This window comes from Talaromyces proteolyticus (genome assembly GCF_021365285.1).
Source record: "Talaromyces proteolyticus strain PMI_201 chromosome Unknown BGW36scaffold_3, whole genome shotgun sequence".
In the NCBI taxonomy this organism is placed as follows: domain Eukaryota; kingdom Fungi; phylum Ascomycota; class Eurotiomycetes; order Eurotiales; family Trichocomaceae; genus Talaromyces; species Talaromyces proteolyticus.
This window is the reverse complement of record NW_025764279.1, coordinates 2,948,163-2,966,682: the sequence shown is the minus strand read 5'-3', so window position 1 is coordinate 2,966,682 and position 18,520 is coordinate 2,948,163. Positions and strand designations below refer to the sequence as shown.

The following is an 18,520-nucleotide window of genomic DNA, read 5'->3' as shown; positions in this document are numbered from 1 at the left end:
GTGGCGACGTACTGCTTATTTACCGAACCTTTTTTATTTGTTGCCTTCAAATGTTGTCACAGTCCCCGCGGCTTTATTCCAGGCACACCAGGTGACGACAGCAGCGAAGAGCAGAGCCAAGATATCGCTGCCTAGTATTCGGACAATGACCATACTTATCGGCATTATATCCTGAACTGTATTGGTTGCGCGACTGTTATATGGCGGACAAGCTAGCTAGCTATTACGTCTTTGGCTCAACAAAATAGCAAGTGCGACTCACCATCGCCCTGAGCTCGGAAGCTTTTTGCAGCACACAATAATGGCCGTACCTTCTGGAAAAGTTCCTCCAACAGAGGAGAAACTGGAAGGTGCCCTGCAGCCAACAACATCTGAATCTGTCACGACGCCTCAAGACCCAGAAAAACATCAGGGAGAGACCTGGAAGACTGGTTCAGCCTCGACCTCAACCGGCGCGGATAAGAAAGACGACAAGGCCCAAACAACAGCAGCCCCGTCTGCAACCGAGCTTGACACTCTTCTCGAACAGTTACCAGAGGACGAGAGGAAGATTTTGCAAGAGCAACTTAAATCTCCGACGGTCTCGGTGAGCTTTTTCGCATTGTATAGATATGCAGACAAGTGGGATTATCTCGTGCTACTCATCAGTGCCATTTGTGCCATTGCTGGAGGCGCTGCCCTCCCTCTATTTACAGTATGTGAAAAGGTCTCCCCATACATACACTTTGTCGCTAATTCCATCGCATCTAGATCCTCTTCGGCCAATTAACAAATGCCTTCCAAGGAATCTTCCTAGACACCATCTCCTATGATAATTTCCACTCGGAGCTAGTCAAAAATGTGCTGTATTTCATTTATATTGGTATCGCCGAATTCGCGACCATCTACGTTTCCACCGTCGGTTTCATCTATACCGGAGAACACGTCACCCAAAAGATTCGTGAGGCTTATTTGGAAGCCATTCTGAGACAGAATATTGCCTACTTCGACAATTTAGGTGCTGGCGAGATTACCACTCGTATTACTGCCGATACAAATCTCATCCAAGATGGTATCTCTGAAAAGGTGGGGCTTACTCTGACTGCAACCGCAACTTTTATCACTGCATTTATCATCGCCTACATCAAGTACTGGAAATTGGCTCTTATTTGCTCCTCAACCATCGTCTGCCTGGTTTTGATCATGGGCGGTGGCTCGCGTTTCATCGTCAAGTTTAATAAACAGTCGCTCCAAAGTTATGCTGTTGGAGGAAGTGTCGCTGAGGAAGTCCTCAGCTCTATCCGGACTGCTACCGCGTTTGGTAACCAGGAAAGGCTGGCTCAACAATACGATGTCCATCTTAGAGAGGCTGAAAAATGGGGGGTAAGACTGCAGTTGATTCTTGCGTTGATGATCGGTGGTATGTTTGGTGTTATGTTCCTGAATTACGGATTAGGCTTTTGGATGGGATCTCGATTCCTCGTTGACCACGAAGTTGTTGTCGGTCAAGTCATAACGGTGCTCATGTCTATTCTGATCGGATCATTCAGCTTAGGGAATGTAGCGCCAAACGGTCAAGCATTTACCAGTGCTGTCGCTGCCGCGGCGAAAATCTACAGCACCATCGATCGCAAGTCTCCTCTTGACCCTACATCTGATGAGGGCGAAATCATCGACGGATTAAAAGGTACCATTGAACTGCGCAATATTAAGCACAGGTATCCATCACGCCCAGATGTCCCAGTGATGGATGACGTTAGCCTGCTGATTCCTGCCGGCAAGACTACAGCTTTAGTCGGCCCTTCAGGCTCTGGAAAAAGCACGGTCATCGGATTAGTCGAGCGCTTCTACAACCCAGTCCGTGGAGGTGTCTTCTTAGATGGGCATAACATTCAATCACTCAATTTGCGATGGTTGCGCCAGCAGGTTTCACTTGTCAGTCAGGAACCTATCCTCTTTGCCACGACAATTTACGAAAACGTCCGATTTGGTCTCATCGGTACCCCATTTATCAACGAAGGGGACGAAAAGGTCCAAGAACGGATTCGACAGGCTCTAGAGATGGCTAATGCTCTTGAATTTGTTACCGCTTTGCCTGAAGGCTTGGACACTCATGTAGGTGAACGTGGATTCTTACTTTCAGGTGGTCAGAAGCAGCGTATTGCAATTGCTCGTGCTGTTGTTAGCGACCCCAAGATTCTGTTACTGGACGAAGCAACATCTGCCCTGGACACCAAATCCGAGGGCGTGGTCCAAGCTGCTCTAGATAAGGCTGCAGAAGGTCGTACCACCATTGTAATCGCACATCGACTATCTACTATAAAGGGTGCTCATAATATTGTGGTATTGGTGAATGGTAAAATTGAGGAACAAGGAACTCATGACGAATTATTGGACAGCAATGGTGCCTACCACAAGTTGGTTGAAGCGCAACGTATCAACGAGGAGAAGGATGCACTCTCAGCTAAGGATGTGGACTTGGACGATATGGAAAATGAAAACGAGCTTCAGCAAACCATTTCTCGGGTCAAAATGTCTCGTACCCTGACTTCTAAGAGTACCGGTAGCGGGCGTGCAATTGATGAGAAGTCTCCCGACTTTCTCGACAGACAAAGCACTAAGAAATCGATCTCCAGTATTGCCCTCGGAAAAAGGGGCGCTGAAAAGGAGCATCATTACTCACTGTTTACGTTGATCAAGTTCATATTCTCCTTCAATCGACCTGAACTCCTCTATATGCTTACTGGTCTTGTCTTCGCTGTTATCTCCGGAGGCGGTCAGCCCACACAAGCAGTCATCTTTTCGAAAGCTATCACTACTTTGGCCTTACCTGAAAGTGAATTTGCTAAATTGAGACACGATGCCAATTTTTGGTCTCTTATGTTCCTCATGCTTGGCCTCGTTCAGCTGCTTGTGCACTCTACCCAAGGAGCTGCTTTCGCTTTCAGCTCCGAGAAACTAGTTCGTCGAGCACGGCTCCAGGCTTTCAGAGCCATGCTGCGCCAGGATATTAGTTTCTTCGATCGGGATGAAAATACCACGGGTGCTTTGACTTCATTCCTCTCAACTGAAACGAAACATTTATCCGGAATTAGTGGAGTTACCCTCGGGACAATTCTCATGGTATCAACAACTTTAATTGCATCGTTGACTATTTCACTCGCTATCGGATGGAAATTGGCACTTGTCTGTATTTCTGTTGTTCCAGTTTTGCTAGCCTGCGGTTTCTATCGCTTCTGGATGCTAGCTCAATTTCAATCGAGGTCAAAGAAGGCCTATGAGGCCTCGGCTAGCTATGCGTGCGAAGCAACCTCTGCTATTCGCACTGTCGCTTCTTTAACTAGGGAAGAAGACGTCCTGCGCATCTATCATGGTCAGTTAGCAGCACAGGCGCGTAAGAGCCTTGTTTCGGTTCTCCGATCTTCCTTACTGTATGCTGCTTCACAAGGTGTATCTTTCTTCTGCATGGCTCTAGGGTTCTGGTATGGTGGAGAACTCCTTGGCAAGCACCAGTATACACTGTTCCAATTTTTTGTTTGCTTCTCCGAAGTTATTTTTGGAGCACAGTCTGCGGGTACTGTTTTCTCTTTCGCCCCTGATATGGGAAAAGCAAAGAATGCTGCCTCCGAGTTCAAGAAGTTGTTTGATCGCATACCAGCTATCGATGTATGGTCCCAGGATGGCGAGAAACTTGACCATGCTGAGGGTACTATTGAATTCCGCGATGTCCATTTTAGGTACCCAACACGCCCCGAACAGCCTGTCCTTCGTGGACTTGATTTGACCGTCAAGCCGGGCCAATATGTTGCCCTTGTCGGTGCAAGTGGGTGTGGCAAGAGTACAACTATTGCCCTTCTGGAGCGATTTTATGATCCTTTGTCAGGAGGAGTCTACATAGATGGCAAGGATATCTCGAGTTTAAATGTCAACTCTTACCGGAGTCACTTGGCTCTAGTGAGCCAAGAACCGACGCTCTATCAAGGCACCATCCGTGACAATATTCTTCTGGGTACGAATGAGATCGATGTTTCTGAAGAGGCAATCATCGGCGCCTGCAAGAACGCTAACATCTACGACTTTATTCTGTCTCTCCCGTAAGTGTCCTATCATTATCAAGCCTATTTCATCACTAACGCTCCACCCCAGGGATGGATTTGATACAGTGGTTGGCAGCAAAGGCGGCATGCTTTCTGGTGGACAGAAGCAACGCGTTGCCATTGCTCGCGCATTGCTTCGTGACCCCAAGATCCTACTATTAGATGAAGCCACCTCAGCTCTTGACTCTGAATCTGAGAAGGTGGTTCAAGCTGCACTAGATGCCGCCGCTCGTGGCCGGACAACTATTGCGGTCGCTCATCGACTCAGTACCATTCAAAAGGCCGACATTATCTATGTGTTCGATCAAGGCAAAATCGTGGAAAGCGGAAACCATCAGGATCTCCTTCGCAACAAGGGCCGTTATTATGAACTGGTGAACCTACAAAGCCTAGGAAAAACTCACTGATCAATCGTCCTTGCTCATTTCCTTTACCCGTGCTGTAGTTCATGTCATATTTCATGTATACATATTCGTCGCTCTCCAAAACAGCTAATCTTCTCTCCAAGTGCGATACTTCGCTTCCATGTACATATTTTATGAACTTTGCTCTTCCATTCTATGAAAAGCGCATATCATGTTGAGCACGTATTTATACTAGGGGGTTGTGTGAGCATTGTTACACTTAATAATCCCCTTTCCTCGTTTTACACTACAATATCCAGATTGGGGAGGTATGTTATGAGAAATTATTTTACTTTTATTCTGTCAAGGAAACATCGTATTTTGAGTGTGTTTAGCTGAAGATAAAGTCAAATAAAACCGCCTTCTCTCCTCCATTCGTTCTCAGCATTCTACGGTAACTGCATGACATAACTCTCTCAGTCTTCTGTTGTAACACCAAACTCGTTCTGAATATCTATATGCCGGGCTCCGCGTGCCTCTGCAATCAAACCTAGTAGACCCTGGCCAATGTCTCGGATTTCATTGTACGCATGGAGCAAGTGGATATGGTCTCGAACTGTCTGAGAGGCTTTTTCAGGGGATCTAAAACATAGCAGATTAGGATCCCAGAATACAGCTAGTCAATGATATATGTGTGATGGATGAAGACCTTAGTTTTGAAGTCACTTCTTGGAGCTGAGTCTCTGTCTCCTGGATTTGCTGCTCCAGCTTTGAGATCGACGCACGTAATATAGTCTTAAGCTTGTCACCGACAGCGGCGGTGGTTAGCAGGTTAGATTATGCAAACCATGCCGAATCCCAGACAGCCTACTTGTCTCTTGTCAAGCTGGGCTTGATGTGCCAATTGCAGGGGCTGCGAGTCACGGCAGTCGGGTTTATCCCCCTTTGTTTGATGTCCAGACATGTCGCAGCATCAATGCTGACTCTTGGATCTGACAAGATATGCAAAGAGCTATGGCCTGACGAGCCACAGTTTATTCGGATAGTTGCATCATGGCAGCTTTTGACTATTGACAGAACCGGAAAGCGCATCAAATCGCCCAGTCTAGACTAGCGGCGACCGACGGAGGCTAGAGGCCGCGCGGTTCCGCTTCCAGTAAGTGCCAGTCATAAGTTCCTCCACCCCTCGGCCATACCTAGTCCATAAATCACTTTCGTCCTACCCTACATCCACCTGTCATCAGCGCCGAGCCGCTGCCGTTGTACTCATGATACAATTTGATATGAGTTCCTTGATCTGACCTGAGAATTACGTCGATTTACCGCTCGGTCTCGCAAGCAGCGCTTTTGTTTTTCTTTGGTAGTCTCACCACCAAAATGTCGACCATGTCGGTCCCGAGATTCTTCCTCGCGACTTTTCTGGCTATCCAGGTCTCCGCCCATGGAGGCCATGAGGCTGTGCCGGAAGGCGAGGCCATATCTGGAGATCCAATTGTCAGTACATCCCGTGTATATAGGTGAAATATTCATGGGCCCTTTCTAACTGAAGGACTGAAACTAGGACTCGACATTATGGCTGCATATGATTATTATGGGGGTAGCATTTGGTATCATTTTCCCGTTTGGCATGGTTCTTGGTGTAAGCCATCCAGTTTTTTTTTTGATTACGCAAACTATACTGATGAATATTGTGCTCCTAGATTATTCGGTCTCGCTGGCACGTCCCCGTGCAAGTCGTCGGTACCATCTTAGCTGTCGTCGCATATTTCATGGGTCATGCGCATAAAGGTCGCCAATTCGCTAAAAATGTCCATGCCTCGTTTGCAAATTCCCTCATGCTCCTACTCATCATTCAAGTGGTGCTAGGTGTCTATTTGAAACTCCATCTCGAGAAGGGTATCAATGGCCGTATTCGTCGGTACATGGTCCTTGGGCACGGTGTCTTAGGCAAGGCAATGCCTGTCGTCAGCTGGGTGCAAATGTTGTTCGGTGGAATCACCGCGCTGGGATTTTGCCGCGACGACCACCTCGGTCAATGTCTTGCGCATTTTATCATGGGAAGTGCCTTCATTGCCTATGGTATTGTGATGACCATTTTGCTCCTCGTTGGTCAGTTCTGGCTGCGTCACACCGGTCGAAGCCAGGAATTCTTCGATTCCCTTATCATCGCGGCTTGGGGCTGCGTTAACACCTTTACCGAACACCGATGGGGTGGTCCCTGGGTACATAATGATTTGCAGCACACCACTATGGGCATTGTCTGGTGGTGTGCTGGACTGCTTGGCATGTGGTTGAGTCGTAAAAGAAATGGACGACCAAAGCGCAACCTAATTCCGGCTATCGTTATTCTGTTGACAGGATATGGAATGTCAGCTCACCCACAGAATCTACCTCTCAGTACCATGGTCCACACCATGTTCGGATACACATTGATGGCTGCCGGGTTAACGAGAATCATTGAGATTTCCTTCGTGCTCAGAGATCAGAGCACCTTTAGCCTTGATGGCTCAGACCCTCACAGCTTCCAATACTTACCACCATTCGTGAGTTGTTACTACTCTTACCATTACGACATCTCTATTAACGAATACTATAGCTTCTTTATGCTTCGGGTTTCCTCTTCATGGGTGCCACAGAGGAGCAAATGCAACTCCTCAGCGATGCTGGCGTCACCCATGTATCATACATTTTAATCCTGTATAGTGTCGCGTTCATTCTATTCCTTTGTAAGTTTCGCCGCAAACCTCCGCTGCGATCATTCGCCATATACTAATAAAACGACTAGTTGTCAACATTCTCCTACATCTATATGCTGTCCATGCATTCCCCGAATCGGCGCAGTTTAATAGGAAAAACCAGCAACTTCCAAAAACGCGCCGTACTGATTCCACCTCATCATATACCGAAGCCAATGGTACTTTGCAACCGAACGGCTATACCCGTTCCCGCTCAGAAGCCGAACAAGTACACGACGCAGAGGCCTTCGAATTGCAGGGCCTCATCTCCGATGACGAATATCATGGCCACAAGGAAGGCGATGATGACGAGGACACTCTCGTCAACCCCAAGTGAAGGACTACTACACAATTTAAATTAAATACTTGTCAACGGAAACAAAGGATACCCGACTAAATTTCTATTGCTCTATGCCATGCTCACATCCTAGGAACGTTCATCTAATATTTCAATATCATTTGAAGATTTCCTCTTTCATCTTTGCATTTATTCGTTCAGGAAAATCTTGGACTGGCGTCAGTTAGTTTATCATACTCTAGGTTTGGATTTCAGTCAAATGAAGACTGCTACATTTACATAAACGAATTCGTAGATAAATGAAAAACTTTAGCAAGACCATGGTCGTCATAATTCAAACTATAGATTGCTCCTACGTATATCCTTAAATGAGACATGGAGCATTTGAGTCTGAATCACAAGCAGTAACTCCAATTTTCGTGGTATTGATGGTCTCATCGACAAGTCTCGAAACTCTTAGATGCGATTTCTTGCTACAGAGAACAGAATAGAGAATAACCAGAAGATAAAGCGCCGCCCAAACCGCTACCAAGCCCGAAGTTTTTGATCAAGACCCATCCAGAGCGCCAATCTATCCATGCCAATTCTATATCCCCGCCTTCCTTCGTACCTGCTTCTTTACTCCATTCATCTTCTGTATATGGTGGAAAATCATCTGAAGTGAGAGAAATCATTAGTATCGTGACGATATGTAAGGTGTGACCAATCACAGGCCCACAACTGTGCCTTGCGGGACCGAAGTTATGACTGGAAGCGCTGTTTGCACGTTTGATGCCGCCATGTTTTCAATCCGAGGTGAGAAAATCGGGTGGAGGGGATAAATAGGAGCAACGTTTCTTTCTCCATCAAACAACAAGAGGTTCTGAAGAGGCTGTTCGCGAGCGCTCAGAACATTGATCACATCCTGTGCTAGATTTCCGCCGAGGAATGCAGCTACAGGGCTCAGTTCGCAGCCCAAGTTCTCCAGAAAGCTTCGCAAAAATACCGAGTCAATGATGTTGATATCGAGTTGGAGTTCACGGTGTCGTTCGTTGACTAGTCGAGTAAAGAGTTCTAGATCAGATCGCGAAAAACTTGGTAATTTGCCGTCGTATGTTCGCTGAAATTCCCATAGTGCTCGAAGACAGCTCAAAAGAGGAGTCACCTGCCTCTTCCTCCGGGCAACACGGGTGAATTCTTCCGGAAGTGGGGAGCTGTTAGCAAGAAGGAGGGGGGAGTAGACTTCGCGCTTGGTCACCAATTCGATGACCCGGTCATTTTCCCGTTTGGTGGTGATATCAACAATGGAGCGAGTAAGCGTTTCCTGCTGCTGAGATGCCACATTTGATTTTTCACGCTCAATGACAAAGTCGTGGGAAATCAAATCGGCAAACGCGTAGCCGTAAAACCCGTGGATTCCTGCAGCATAGAAGCGTCGATTGGCAATTCGACAAGCTGCATTGATGCTTGTGTATGTGACGAAGTCGACGTCGGTTGCTATAGTGACATCGAAAGCTGCGAAAAACTCGGGAGACTTGGCTCGCACGTCGTCTGTGTCGATATGAAGCTGAACTCTGGGGTTCATTGCGCGAACCTGAGGCGCTGCAGCTTGTGCTCGCTGTTAGGCCGTCAGTGTTTCGATCCCACTATATCCTGGTGATACTGATAAAATCTCACATTCTGGCCGATAGTTTCCTCGGACACAAAGAACTGAGCCCCCAGATCCATCTCTGTGACAGGTTCATGATCAAGAATTGTCAGAGAACCAACCCCAGCAAGGACAAGGTTCTTTGCGATCTCATTTGCCAAGGCCTTGAAGGTGACTAGCAGTATGTTGGCAGATCTCAACCTGTGCGGATCGGTTAGTCATGGACTGGTTCTGTCTAGTATCTGACGCATTTTGTACTTCTCTTGCGCCTTTACACCCCAAAGACGAATCTGTCGGTCATAAAGAGCAATCTCATCTGCGACGTATTGTAAGAAGACTTTGATATGCTGTTTCTGCACGCAGAATACTTACCTGCGCTAATGCCCTCGCCACTGTCTTCTTGAAGGTTGCTCATTTTGGCGTCACAGTGAACTCACCACGCCGGGCCCAGAGCAGCGTGAAAGAGACGAGCCGAGAGGGAAGCGGCGGAAACGAATCACAGAATCAAGTAGAAGGACTTGTAAATTAATAAACAGCATGCCTATCCAGCGATCACAATGCAATGCAATGCAATATCCAATGGAGCATGCAACCGCGAGTAGTGGCAGTGGTAGCAGTAGCAATAGCAGTAGCAGTAGCAATCGTAATAGTAATAGTAATAATAAGTGCACTTTGTAACAGAGTTACTGCGGCGGGGACGCTGCACGGTGGGGCCGCATGTCCGACAGAGAGCACTCCACCGCCTGCCTCTATTTAACTAATATATCCTACGTAAACTCCCGCAACCACTACTCAATGCTTTAGTTATGATGATTTAGTTGTCGACACTCCTTCTCCCTCGGTCTCCCTGGCAGATTCGCTTTGTAGACGCTTTTATACGCCCAAGCCTGCCGGCGTCTCGGATTATTGTTGTCGAGGATATTGACCGTCTTAGTTACACAAGCTCAGCTCAACGTTGCTGATTTTGGTGCCATCCCACGCCAGCCCGTTGTGCAGCCAGCCATCACTGGCTTCATAGTTCTACCCCTTCATTCACGATGGTAAGTTTTTCGCACATACTGGAAGGGGATGCATCACCATCTTCACCCAACACTCTTCCTCTCGATTATACTCCGATATACCTGAATCTGCCTTATGGCCAGCCGATGGGGAAGGATCTTCAATACATGTATTAACCTGTTCACCTCCAGTCGGGAAATTACGATTATCCTCCTGCCTCGGACCGTCAATATCATCGCAATACAAACCCCGAAAGGTCGCAGTCCGGTCGGCAGTCCCAACTACAAAACCTACGAAATCTACTTTCAGAACGGGCTCGTCGGCGGTCAGGCTCTATTACCACAGCCCGTGCGTTGGAAACGCTAAATCAGGAAATCGAGCAGTTGCGACCCAGCCGGGTTCGACATAGATCCGCCTATGAAGAGGGTCAGACCGATGCTAATACAGAACAAGATCGTCAGCAGGGAAGTTCATCAACAAGGAATGCCGATCATATTCGACGCCGAGTTTTGTATCGTGAGCGAGAAAGGACCTCTAATGCCAGCCCATCATCTGAAAGAGTGGAACAGGCGATAGACTCGTTGAACAACCAACTGAGACTGCGATGGTTAACGCCAGGCGAGGCTTTATCTCGTATTAGGGAGAGTCGGGCTAACCGGCCCAACAATGAGAGCTCTGATGATTTTCCTCCATTTCGTCTGCCTCCGGAATTAGAACAAGCCGTTGCTATATCGAGAGCAAGGGAAAGTCGTACAAATCGGAACAATAATTCGGATTCTAGCGAGTTTTCCCTGCTTTCCTCGCCTCATGGACTAGAAGAAGCCGCTACCAGATTTGTCAATGAACATTTCCCCGGTTCAGAATCTCCGCTCAGGTTATTTAACCTTTCACCTTCACCCTATCCTGAACCTCATAACCCTCCTAGTTGGGATGATCCCCCACCCCGTTCAGAGTCCCCTGGCTCACTGGGAACTCGGTGGAGGGCGAAAAGGCGCAAGCTAGACTCAGACGATCACCGTGAAGGGCTGAAAGGCTTTACCTATGGCCATTATGGCCAGGTTGTTCCAGGGTTGTTGAAGATGGAAATCGAGAGCTGTGATGGGGGAACATATTACGACGAGAACGGAGATAGCTCGTGGCCGGGGAACGTCCTATTGAATGATGCCTCGGTCTATTGCACGAAAAAGAGTAACTGCAATCTGATATTGAAGCACCGTGGTGAAACCCCCTTCTCTCTGAAAAAGATCATCATTAAAGCACCAAAGAAAGGCTTTGACGCGGCGTAGGTTTTTGACCTGTTATGTTTTGAAACACTTGGTCAATATGCTCACATATATTACAGGATCCAAGAGGGTATGGTATTCGTTTCTATGACCTCCGAGGAACTTTTGGAGCGAACTGCTCGATATCAAATTCACTATGAATCTCTAAACAGAAGATGCCATCGACCTAGACGACAATACAGCCAGCCTTCACATGAGTACATGAACGCATATCGATCTCCCCTTCAAGTAATCGAAAGGTCGGATAGCTCTGTTGGCGATTCCGGCGTACAAACCGAATCTCAGGACCCCTTCGCTACTCCTGAGACTACAGAACCGCAGTTCAGAGTTACTACAGAGCATGACGACAACTCAGATGGTGGGCCAAATGATAATCAAGAGAACGACGAATTTCCGTCAGCAACCGAAATAGAACTCATGAATTTTGGAGAGGATGGCGAATTATTCTGCCCGGAAGAAGGAGACGAGAGCGATGATGATGAGGCGTCCGTGTTCAATCAGGATCGTTTTGAGATGCGCCGACGCTTTCGAGACCACCACAATCAACATGGCGCTGGCCGTACTCGCTTAGCTACGCCCAGTCGAATTGTACCAACAGCAAGTTTCGGAGAATTTACATCTCAGGAGTCCGACGTCATAAAACCCCATGCACAATTCTTCATTAAGCGTGAGAACAGCATGGTTAGCATTAAATTTGATCCTCCGCCGTATGCGTCTCAGCTCTTGTCTATATGCCTTTCATCAATTCACTAACTCGTATACAGATCCGGTCGCTTCATTTTGATAAAGCTGTTTAGTCCGCGTAGCGGAGGGAATATCGATATTGAAAGTATAATGGTTCACGGATTCGCAGGAACTCGATACTTTCCATCGCTTGAATTTCGATAAGCCACCTAGCTATTCTACTACCCATATAAATGGCCATTCATCGCAAGACTCTAGACCCAAACTTATACCAAAACTATCCGTCAAAATCGATGTCTTAGAAGTAGAGGTATCAGTTCGAGGTAAACACTACGACGGAAATTTTCGATACACTGGATATTCTTAGAGTCCTCTGAACCCTTTTCACTTTGTACTTCTAAAGACTGGTACAATGTATGAAATTCCATTGAACATGTCGGGTTTTCATAGGTGGTATTTACTCTCTGTGAAAGTACCAATCAATCACTTAGAAAGCGTTAATCTGTCAGGCAAGAAATAAAGTCAACCAAACAATTCTACAGTTCTACGAAGATTATAATAAAGGAAGAGTCTCCAAATACTCCAGTATAACAATAAATGAATCGTCAATGCTCATTCAATATGTAGAGTAAAAGCTAAGCATGAAACTGAATTAGCAACAACCACCACCATTGACCAATCTTCTCCAAGCAGTTCACAGAAGCCAAGAAACCAAGAAGAATCAATCAATCGATTACTGCATCATCGAAATCCAAACGTCCGCCATGGGGGGTTCTCGAAAGAATAATAAATCATGTTATCACCAAAGAAATAAAAAAGTGTAACAATCCAGGTATGCATATCATATATACAAGAATCAGAATGTCTCCTCCCAACTCGAAACAGCCAGGAGATGTGTGTTGGCAGCGGCTGTCATTCTGACCACCGCTATCAAAGTTAAATTTGTAATCGAGTCGATAATGAACAAAATTCCTCGTGGTTGGAAAATAATGCTCATTCCTCATCATCATTCATGTAGAAACACACAGGTTTGTACCGATAAGACAAAAGAACAAAGTTTTCAATGCTTTCCGAAACCCCTTTCGCCTTAAACCCACATCCAAAAACAAGAATATCATATTCAAAAAAAAGTGAAATAATCGTCCAACTCCGGTATAGTTGCGAACTATGATTTTGTATAACGATAAGGTCGTATGTTCATCATATAAATACCAAAGGATTATGATAAATGGCCGTTTAAATAACAACAACATCGCCATTAGCATCTGTTGCATCCGCCATAATGTCGTATTTACCCGTCATTAGCATAGAGTCCTCTTCCAGACCAATAGCACTGTCGTCATGATGTGTAGGGTGAAGACTCGTCATACTTTCAGATAATGCTGATACCTCGTTCGTGGGTCTGGCGTCGAGATTCGTTTCTAAAGATTGCCCATAGGTGCTAGACCCAGAAATCCTGGAATGAGAGTTGGTGTGCTGGTTCTCCGAAAGTGAAAAAGACTCATCCTTGACTGGGACTGAGAAGCTTCCTTGCCTTGGAGCATGGTGTTGAGGTTTTGAGTCGGATGTTTCGAGAGAAATTTGCAGTGATCCTGGAGTGTGTTTCATGAAACCACCTTTTTCCACTTGCCACATCAACATTTCATGAAAGAACACCTTTGTAATCCACCAGGCACTAAAACTTTGAGCTCCAGCAAGTGTTAGTCGATGGAGAACACAATCCCATAGCCTATCGACCTTTTCAACGACGCACTGCGCGGGATGGTTAGGGAAAAGTGAAGATAGGTTGAGTATGAACGATATCCATTTGTCTGGGAAATTATACTCTTCACCAGTTGATGACTGAACAGCATGTTTTTCAGTGTTCATGTCTCCGCCAGCCTGTTGATAGGATGATGGGACGCTAGGGGATGTTGGATTGTCCAATGGTGTCAAAAGTGCACGAACGTCGTATTTCAATATTTTTTCGGTTGTATCCTCAGAGCAGAATGGAATGTTCGCTTTCAGGATCATTTCTTTGGGATCCACAAAGGTAGCGAAATCAAGCCACATCTGATTTCGATTATCTGGATGGCAGAGCCATGCTGCTGCTGCATTGGCAGCCTGGTTGACATCAAGCATATGTTTGAGAAGATTGCAAAAAACATGTGCTGGAGCTAACCTCGCCAGTGATACATGGACGGGTTGAGATTTGAAAGTGTCAGAGATGTGATTTGCGAGACGTCGTGAAATAGAGCCAAACGCGTCGAGCACTGGCTGTGGCACAACCTGGGTAGTCAAAGGAGCAAGGAATTCTATCATTTTTTGATACATCAACCAGTCACATTCCTTAATCCAAGGAGCAAGGTTGGGATGGATGAGGAGTTTCTGTACAGGAACAGTCAACGTGCCGTGGAATGCAGAAAAGTATCGAAATAGGTTGCGTTCTTTGCAAAACCGAAAACTATCGATGACCGAAATGCAATGAGTTCGATACAGTGCAGCCAGCGCATCTGCAACTTTTGAGTCTGCGTTTGCGGGGAGATAAGAGGCAATATCGGGTAATCGTAAGGACTCGTTGTCGACAGGCGGTGTAGTAGAGGATGGAAATGAAAGCATTTGGTGCATCATTCGTCCGCTCTGTTTAGCAACATTTTCGAGTGTGATAATCGCATCAGCTTTGGATTGAGCCTCTGAATCACAGATGCATCCTGCGCTAGTTGGAACTACCAAGAACTTGGGTGTAAAAGAAGTGGTAGGAGATGGAAACACGGCTGTATCAGCCGGCGGCTGAGAGATACTAACACTGGTACCGTAGTCAGTAATGATGCAAAGAATTTTTTTGATTACGGAAATTGAATACCTGCGCGGCCGTATTGAAGAGTCTAAGCTTCCATCTCTATTAATCTGCCCATTCAAGGATTGATATTGAGGATTCTGGCTAGCAATAGGTTGCTGCTTTTCCTCGATGACTGTGAGATCAACGTAGTGATATTTTGATTCACCTCTAACGCCCAATCGACGAGTCTGAACGTTAGGGAAAATGATTCGAACAAGCTTTCCAAAAGAAGCTGGATTCAAAACGGAAACATGTTCACTTCCGCATCTTTCTGCGTAACAACAGTAAACACGATCTCGTCGAACAGATCCACTATTTTTTCTGCAGTTTTCCTTCAACCTATAACATGATATGAGTTGCAAGAACGGTGCCAAAATAATCAAGACCTGTAAACTTACCACACCATAGCAAAGACCTGTTTCACCTTTTCCGACTTACCCCCAGCACCCTCGTGCTTTTGGACTTCAGCAGCCATTTGCTTCAATGTGAAGCCCTCATACTGACGCAACAGCTTCCTCAATTCGTTGTCATTAGCTACGGTTGATGTAGATCCTCGCTTCTTCCGAGAACCGGCCTCTGAATTCTCATTTTCGTCGCCTGTTCGCTCTGACATTTGAGTGTCGAGTGCACTAGTGTCATAAAGGTGACCATAATGATTGACCGGTAAATTGTGAAGACCATGAGGAACCATTTCGGGTACTGAATTTGGGAGTCCATGATAGTCCTCTGGTCGGGGCATCACATTGCCATGAGTATCATGCATAGCCACCTCAAGGGATCCTCCACTATTTGAATGAGCCAGCTGCTGACCGAAGCGCATGATCATATCTTCAGGGTTCGAATTGAACATGTTGTTACCTGGGCCGGTTTGAGGTGCTATAAAGGGAGAAAAGTTATCGCCCATGTGCTCTTGGGTTTGTTGTGTCGTGCTAGAATGAATGCTAGCGGTGGACCCTCTGGAACGTGGGCGACGAGGGCCCTTCGACACCGCAGTATTTGATCGAGACCGCAATGGATCAGCCGTGCCTGGACGGCTGTGTGGTTGAGTATGCGACATGACGCTTGAACCTTGAGAGTGCACTCGGTCTAGTAGTGGCGGTTAGCAAACAACACATAAACACGCAAGGTAAACAAGTGGTCTCTCACTCATAGAGAAATGAGACTCCCAGCCCTCGCCAATATCAGGAGGCATATCACTATGTAAAAGCACACAAGATATGAGATTACTTGCGCGGTAGGCGCGAGTAGAGAAGGCGACTATATCAGGTGTGTTTGTTGTCACGCCTCATCAACGCTTCGACCGGTCGCATCAACGGTGCACAATACGATGACTACGAACCCAGACGACAAGTAAAACAAGGTAAAGGGCCTCAAGCAGCGATTTCCACTCGATTAAGCCGGGTTTAGAGGGTTGTCGTCGCCGTGCGGCCGCGTGCAGGCGTTCGAGGTATTGAGGAGCAGGGAGGATAAACAGAATTGCCCGTCACTCAGACAACCGAATAAGCCCTATTGTTGTGTTTGGCACTGTTTGCTGTGGCTGGCGGTCACGTGTGGGGCAGCCCCAAATTCCAGCTGCGGCCAATCAGAAGGCGCACTGCTCGCGACAACAATGTACGTCTCTTGAGTGCTCGTTAAGCTGACAGTAATTGACAGGATTGTCAAAATTTAAGGGTGTCAATAGGGGAAGTTTCTACTATAAGAATCGCCATATTTCGACACATGCTGACTATACAGGAGGTGGAAAGGGCAGCTCTTGGGGAAGCGCATGCATTTTCGCATCTAGTACAACTATTCCAGGCTCTAATTGTCAATGAAAATTTTGAATTAATTTTACTAGAGTTAGTCTAATCATAATGAAATCAAGGGCATGGCAACAGGCTAGCGCTTACAGCCTTTATAAAATGTATATGACTACTTGGAGGTTCGTCAGACACGGTGTTAACATGTAAGCAAAGCACTTCTATTGGGAATATGACAGTATACACGAAACGAATTATGCCCCACTCTTCAAATAGAACACAGATATTGAATCACAGGGACAGTGGCAAGTTCCAATAAAAAATATTAAGTCTGCAACGTCAAGCTTGTGACCAAGTCAACTCAGCACATCGCTTATCGCACCACATCTCGTCCTTAAACGAGATCACGCTTGACGAATTCTCCGAGAAGGGTCTTGCCAAGAGAAGCAGGGCTTCTCTCGACGATAACACCAGCAGCCTCAAGAGCAGAGATCTTAGAGTCAGCACCGCCCTTACCACCACTGACGATGGCGCCAGCGTGACCCATTCGTCGACCAGGTGGAGCACTGATGCCAGCAATGAAGCTGACAGCTGGCTTGTTCTTCTTGTTCTCGCTCTTCAAGAATTCAGCAGCATCCTCTTCGGCGCTACCGCCGATTTCACCGATCATGATGATACCGTCAGTCTCCTCGTCTTCGAGGAAGATCTTAAGGCAGTCAATGAAGTTGGTGCCTGAGAATGGGTCACCACCAATACCAACAACAAGGGATTGACCCAGACCGGCCTGGGTTGTTTGGTTCACAGCTTCGTATGTGAGCGTTCCAGAGCGAGAAACGATACCAATGCGGCCTCGTTTGTGGATGAAACCAGGCATGATACCAATTTTGCATTGGCCCTGTGATATGTCGGATTAGTCATAGCCACCATAGATTCGCCTTACTACAATGTCGTGATCAAGCCACTATGAAGACTTACCGGAGCAATAATACCAGGGCAGTTAGGTCCAACCAATCGAGTTTTGTTCTGGGTCTTCAAAATGTCTGTAATGCGAACCATGTCTAGAGAAATGGTTATCAGGTAATCATTCATCAAAATAGCTTAGACTTTCCATACCATGCTGGGGAATACCCTCGGTGATGCTATCAAGCTTGTTAGATTCAAGAAGAACAGCGTCCATAAATGCGGAAGGGATGGGATAACGAACCAAACAACGAGAGGAATCTCGGCTGCAATGGCTTCTTCGATACCCGCGGCGGCCAATGGAGGGCTATTATCCAGTAAGCACAATCAATCGCTCATATCTCCAATATCTCCAACGTACGGGACGAAGATGGCTGACGCGGTAGCACCGGTCTCCTTCACTGCATCACTGACGGTTGCAAAGACAGGCTTGTCCAGATGCGTAGTTCCAGCCTTCTTAGGGTTTGTCCCACCGACAACATTCGTGCCTAGCAATGTATGAGCAATTGGTTCAACAAAATCTAGATGATATCGCGGTCTGGTTACCGTAGGCGATGGCCTGCTCTGCGTGGAAACTGATCGCCACACATACATGTCAGTAGCAGTCCAAGCAGAAGATGAGCGATGAGATACTTACGTTCCCTGTTTGCCAGTAAAGCCCTGGAAGATAACACGAGTGTCGGAGTTGATACGCAGGTTCTTGGCAGTCGACGCATATGCTGAGCTGGCACCAACGTATGTCCGGCGCTGCTTGGAAGCATTCTGCAAAGCAGAAAGAGTGTTGCGGCGAAAGGCCTGCATGGCTGCGATCACCGGTACCTAAAGGAAAGAAGTGTGGTGGGAAAGTAAAGGAAGCAGAGAACGAGGTGGTTGGCCAGAAGAGCAAGATCCAAGGTCTGGAAGCGTGGTAACGTCCTGAGACTTTTTGCGCTGGCTCCCGAAGCGCCACGGGAGCAG

At 46.7% G+C, this 18,520-nt stretch overlaps 7 protein-coding genes across 7 annotated transcripts; 3 read left to right on the top strand and 4 right to left on the bottom strand.

Annotated features, from left to right (window-relative positions):
• Positions 1 to 301: 301 nt before the first annotated feature.
• BGW36DRAFT_289625 (ABC multidrug transporter Mdr1) lies at positions 302 to 4,483 on the top strand (the record flags this gene model as incomplete). Its single annotated transcript, XM_046210684.1, has 3 exons — positions 302 to 694; positions 751 to 4,073; positions 4,126 to 4,483. The coding sequence occupies 3 exons, from the start codon at positions 302 to 304 to the stop codon at positions 4,481 to 4,483; spliced, it is 4,074 nt and encodes a 1,357-aa protein (XP_046075961.1).
• A 294-nt stretch (positions 4,484 to 4,777) lies between these two features.
• BGW36DRAFT_373150 (putative DNA repair protein Swi5/Sae3) lies at positions 4,778 to 5,483 on the bottom strand. The gene is made up of 3 exons (XM_046215557.1): positions 5,292 to 5,483; positions 5,130 to 5,215; positions 4,778 to 5,062 (listed from the first exon to the last, which is right to left on the bottom strand). The coding sequence occupies exons 1-3, from the start codon at positions 5,382 to 5,384 to the stop codon at positions 4,897 to 4,899; spliced, it is 345 nt and encodes a 114-aa protein (XP_046075960.1). The 5' UTR covers positions 5,385 to 5,483; the 3' UTR covers positions 4,778 to 4,896.
• A 117-nt stretch (positions 5,484 to 5,600) lies between these two features.
• BGW36DRAFT_373147 (putative integral membrane protein) lies at positions 5,601 to 7,771 on the top strand. The gene is made up of 5 exons (XM_046215556.1): positions 5,601 to 5,914; positions 5,982 to 6,059; positions 6,121 to 6,963; positions 7,017 to 7,146; positions 7,206 to 7,771. The coding sequence occupies exons 1-5, from the start codon at positions 5,798 to 5,800 to the stop codon at positions 7,490 to 7,492; spliced, it is 1,455 nt and encodes a 484-aa protein (XP_046075959.1). The 5' UTR covers positions 5,601 to 5,797; the 3' UTR covers positions 7,493 to 7,771.
• On the bottom strand, positions 7,754 to 9,786 carry BGW36DRAFT_373144 (putative SUMO activating enzyme). The gene is made up of 4 exons (XM_046215555.1): positions 9,453 to 9,786; positions 9,339 to 9,396; positions 9,110 to 9,281; positions 7,754 to 9,050 (listed from the first exon to the last, which is right to left on the bottom strand). Exons 1-4 carry the CDS (start codon positions 9,493 to 9,495, stop codon positions 8,160 to 8,162), a joined length of 1,164 nt encoding a protein of 387 aa, XP_046075958.1. The 5' UTR covers positions 9,496 to 9,786; the 3' UTR covers positions 7,754 to 8,159.
• A 73-nt stretch (positions 9,787 to 9,859) lies between these two features.
• On the top strand, positions 9,860 to 12,624 carry BGW36DRAFT_373140 (uncharacterized protein). The gene is made up of 4 exons (XM_046215554.1): positions 9,860 to 10,120; positions 10,271 to 11,361; positions 11,422 to 12,069; positions 12,127 to 12,624. The coding sequence occupies exons 1-4, from the start codon at positions 10,118 to 10,120 to the stop codon at positions 12,248 to 12,250; spliced, it is 1,866 nt and encodes a 621-aa protein (XP_046075957.1). The 5' UTR covers positions 9,860 to 10,117; the 3' UTR covers positions 12,251 to 12,624.
• A 658-nt stretch (positions 12,625 to 13,282) lies between these two features.
• BGW36DRAFT_289176 (uncharacterized protein) lies at positions 13,283 to 16,056 on the bottom strand (the record flags this gene model as incomplete). Its single annotated transcript, XM_046210637.1, has 4 exons — positions 13,283 to 14,831; positions 14,889 to 15,203; positions 15,263 to 15,950; positions 16,011 to 16,056. 4 exons carry the CDS (start codon positions 16,054 to 16,056, stop codon positions 13,283 to 13,285), a joined length of 2,598 nt encoding a protein of 865 aa, XP_046075956.1.
• A 612-nt stretch (positions 16,057 to 16,668) lies between these two features.
• Positions 16,669 to 18,493, bottom strand: BGW36DRAFT_373133 (putative succinyl-CoA synthetase alpha subunit). The gene is made up of 7 exons (XM_046215553.1): positions 18,201 to 18,493; positions 18,110 to 18,138; positions 17,925 to 18,051; positions 17,808 to 17,870; positions 17,717 to 17,742; positions 17,579 to 17,661; positions 16,669 to 17,498 (listed from the first exon to the last, which is right to left on the bottom strand). The coding sequence occupies exons 1-7, from the start codon at positions 18,362 to 18,364 to the stop codon at positions 16,998 to 17,000; spliced, it is 993 nt and encodes a 330-aa protein (XP_046075955.1). The 5' UTR covers positions 18,365 to 18,493; the 3' UTR covers positions 16,669 to 16,997.
• Between the last annotated feature and the right edge of the window lie 27 nt (positions 18,494 to 18,520).

Excerpts from the sequence above, each read along its gene's own strand:
- BGW36DRAFT_373144 (XM_046215555.1), bottom strand. The coding sequence starts at position 9,495 with ATGAGCAACCTTCAAGAAGACAGTGGCGAGGGCATTAGCGCAG. Across the intron at positions 9,397-9,452 it reads TGGCGAGGGCATTAGCGCAG|ATGAGATTGCTCTTTATGAC; the intron begins GTAAGTATTCTG and ends AATACGTCGCAG. Across the intron at positions 9,051-9,109 it reads AGGAAACTATCGGCCAGAAT|CGAGCACAAGCTGCAGCGCC; the intron begins GTGAGATTTTAT and ends ACGGCCTAACAG.
- BGW36DRAFT_373147 (XM_046215556.1), top strand. The coding sequence starts at position 5,798 with ATGTCGACCATGTCGGTCCCGAGATTCTTCCTCGCGACTTTTCTGGCT. Across the intron at positions 5,915-5,981 it reads CCATATCTGGAGATCCAATT|GACTCGACATTATGGCTGCA; the intron begins GTCAGTACATCC and ends GACTGAAACTAG. Across the intron at positions 6,964-7,016 it reads TCCAATACTTACCACCATTC|CTTCTTTATGCTTCGGGTTT; the intron begins GTGAGTTGTTAC and ends CGAATACTATAG.
- BGW36DRAFT_373133 (XM_046215553.1), bottom strand. The coding sequence starts at position 18,364 with ATGCAGGCCTTTCGCCGCAACACTCTTTCTGCTTTGCAGAATGCTTCC. Across the intron at positions 18,052-18,109 it reads AGAGCAGGCCATCGCCTACG|GCACGAATGTTGTCGGTGGG; the intron begins GTAACCAGACCG and ends ATACATTGCTAG. Across the intron at positions 17,499-17,578 it reads GCCCTGGTATTATTGCTCCG|GGCCAATGCAAAATTGGTAT; the intron begins GTAAGTCTTCAT and ends GACATATCACAG.
- BGW36DRAFT_373140 (XM_046215554.1), top strand. Across the intron at positions 11,362-11,421 it reads AAGAAAGGCTTTGACGCGGC|GATCCAAGAGGGTATGGTAT; the intron begins GTAGGTTTTTGA and ends CATATATTACAG. Across the intron at positions 12,070-12,126 it reads ATTAAATTTGATCCTCCGCC|ATCCGGTCGCTTCATTTTGA; the intron begins GTATGCGTCTCA and ends ACTCGTATACAG.
- BGW36DRAFT_373150 (XM_046215557.1), bottom strand. The coding sequence starts at position 5,384 with ATGTCTGGACATCAAACAAAGGGGGATAAACCCGACTGCCGTGACTCG. Across the intron at positions 5,216-5,291 it reads CCCAGCTTGACAAGAGACAA|ACTATATTACGTGCGTCGAT; the intron begins GTAGGCTGTCTG and ends GACAAGCTTAAG. Across the intron at positions 5,063-5,129 it reads GAAGTGACTTCAAAACTAAG|ATCCCCTGAAAAAGCCTCTC; the intron begins GTCTTCATCCAT and ends GCTATGTTTTAG.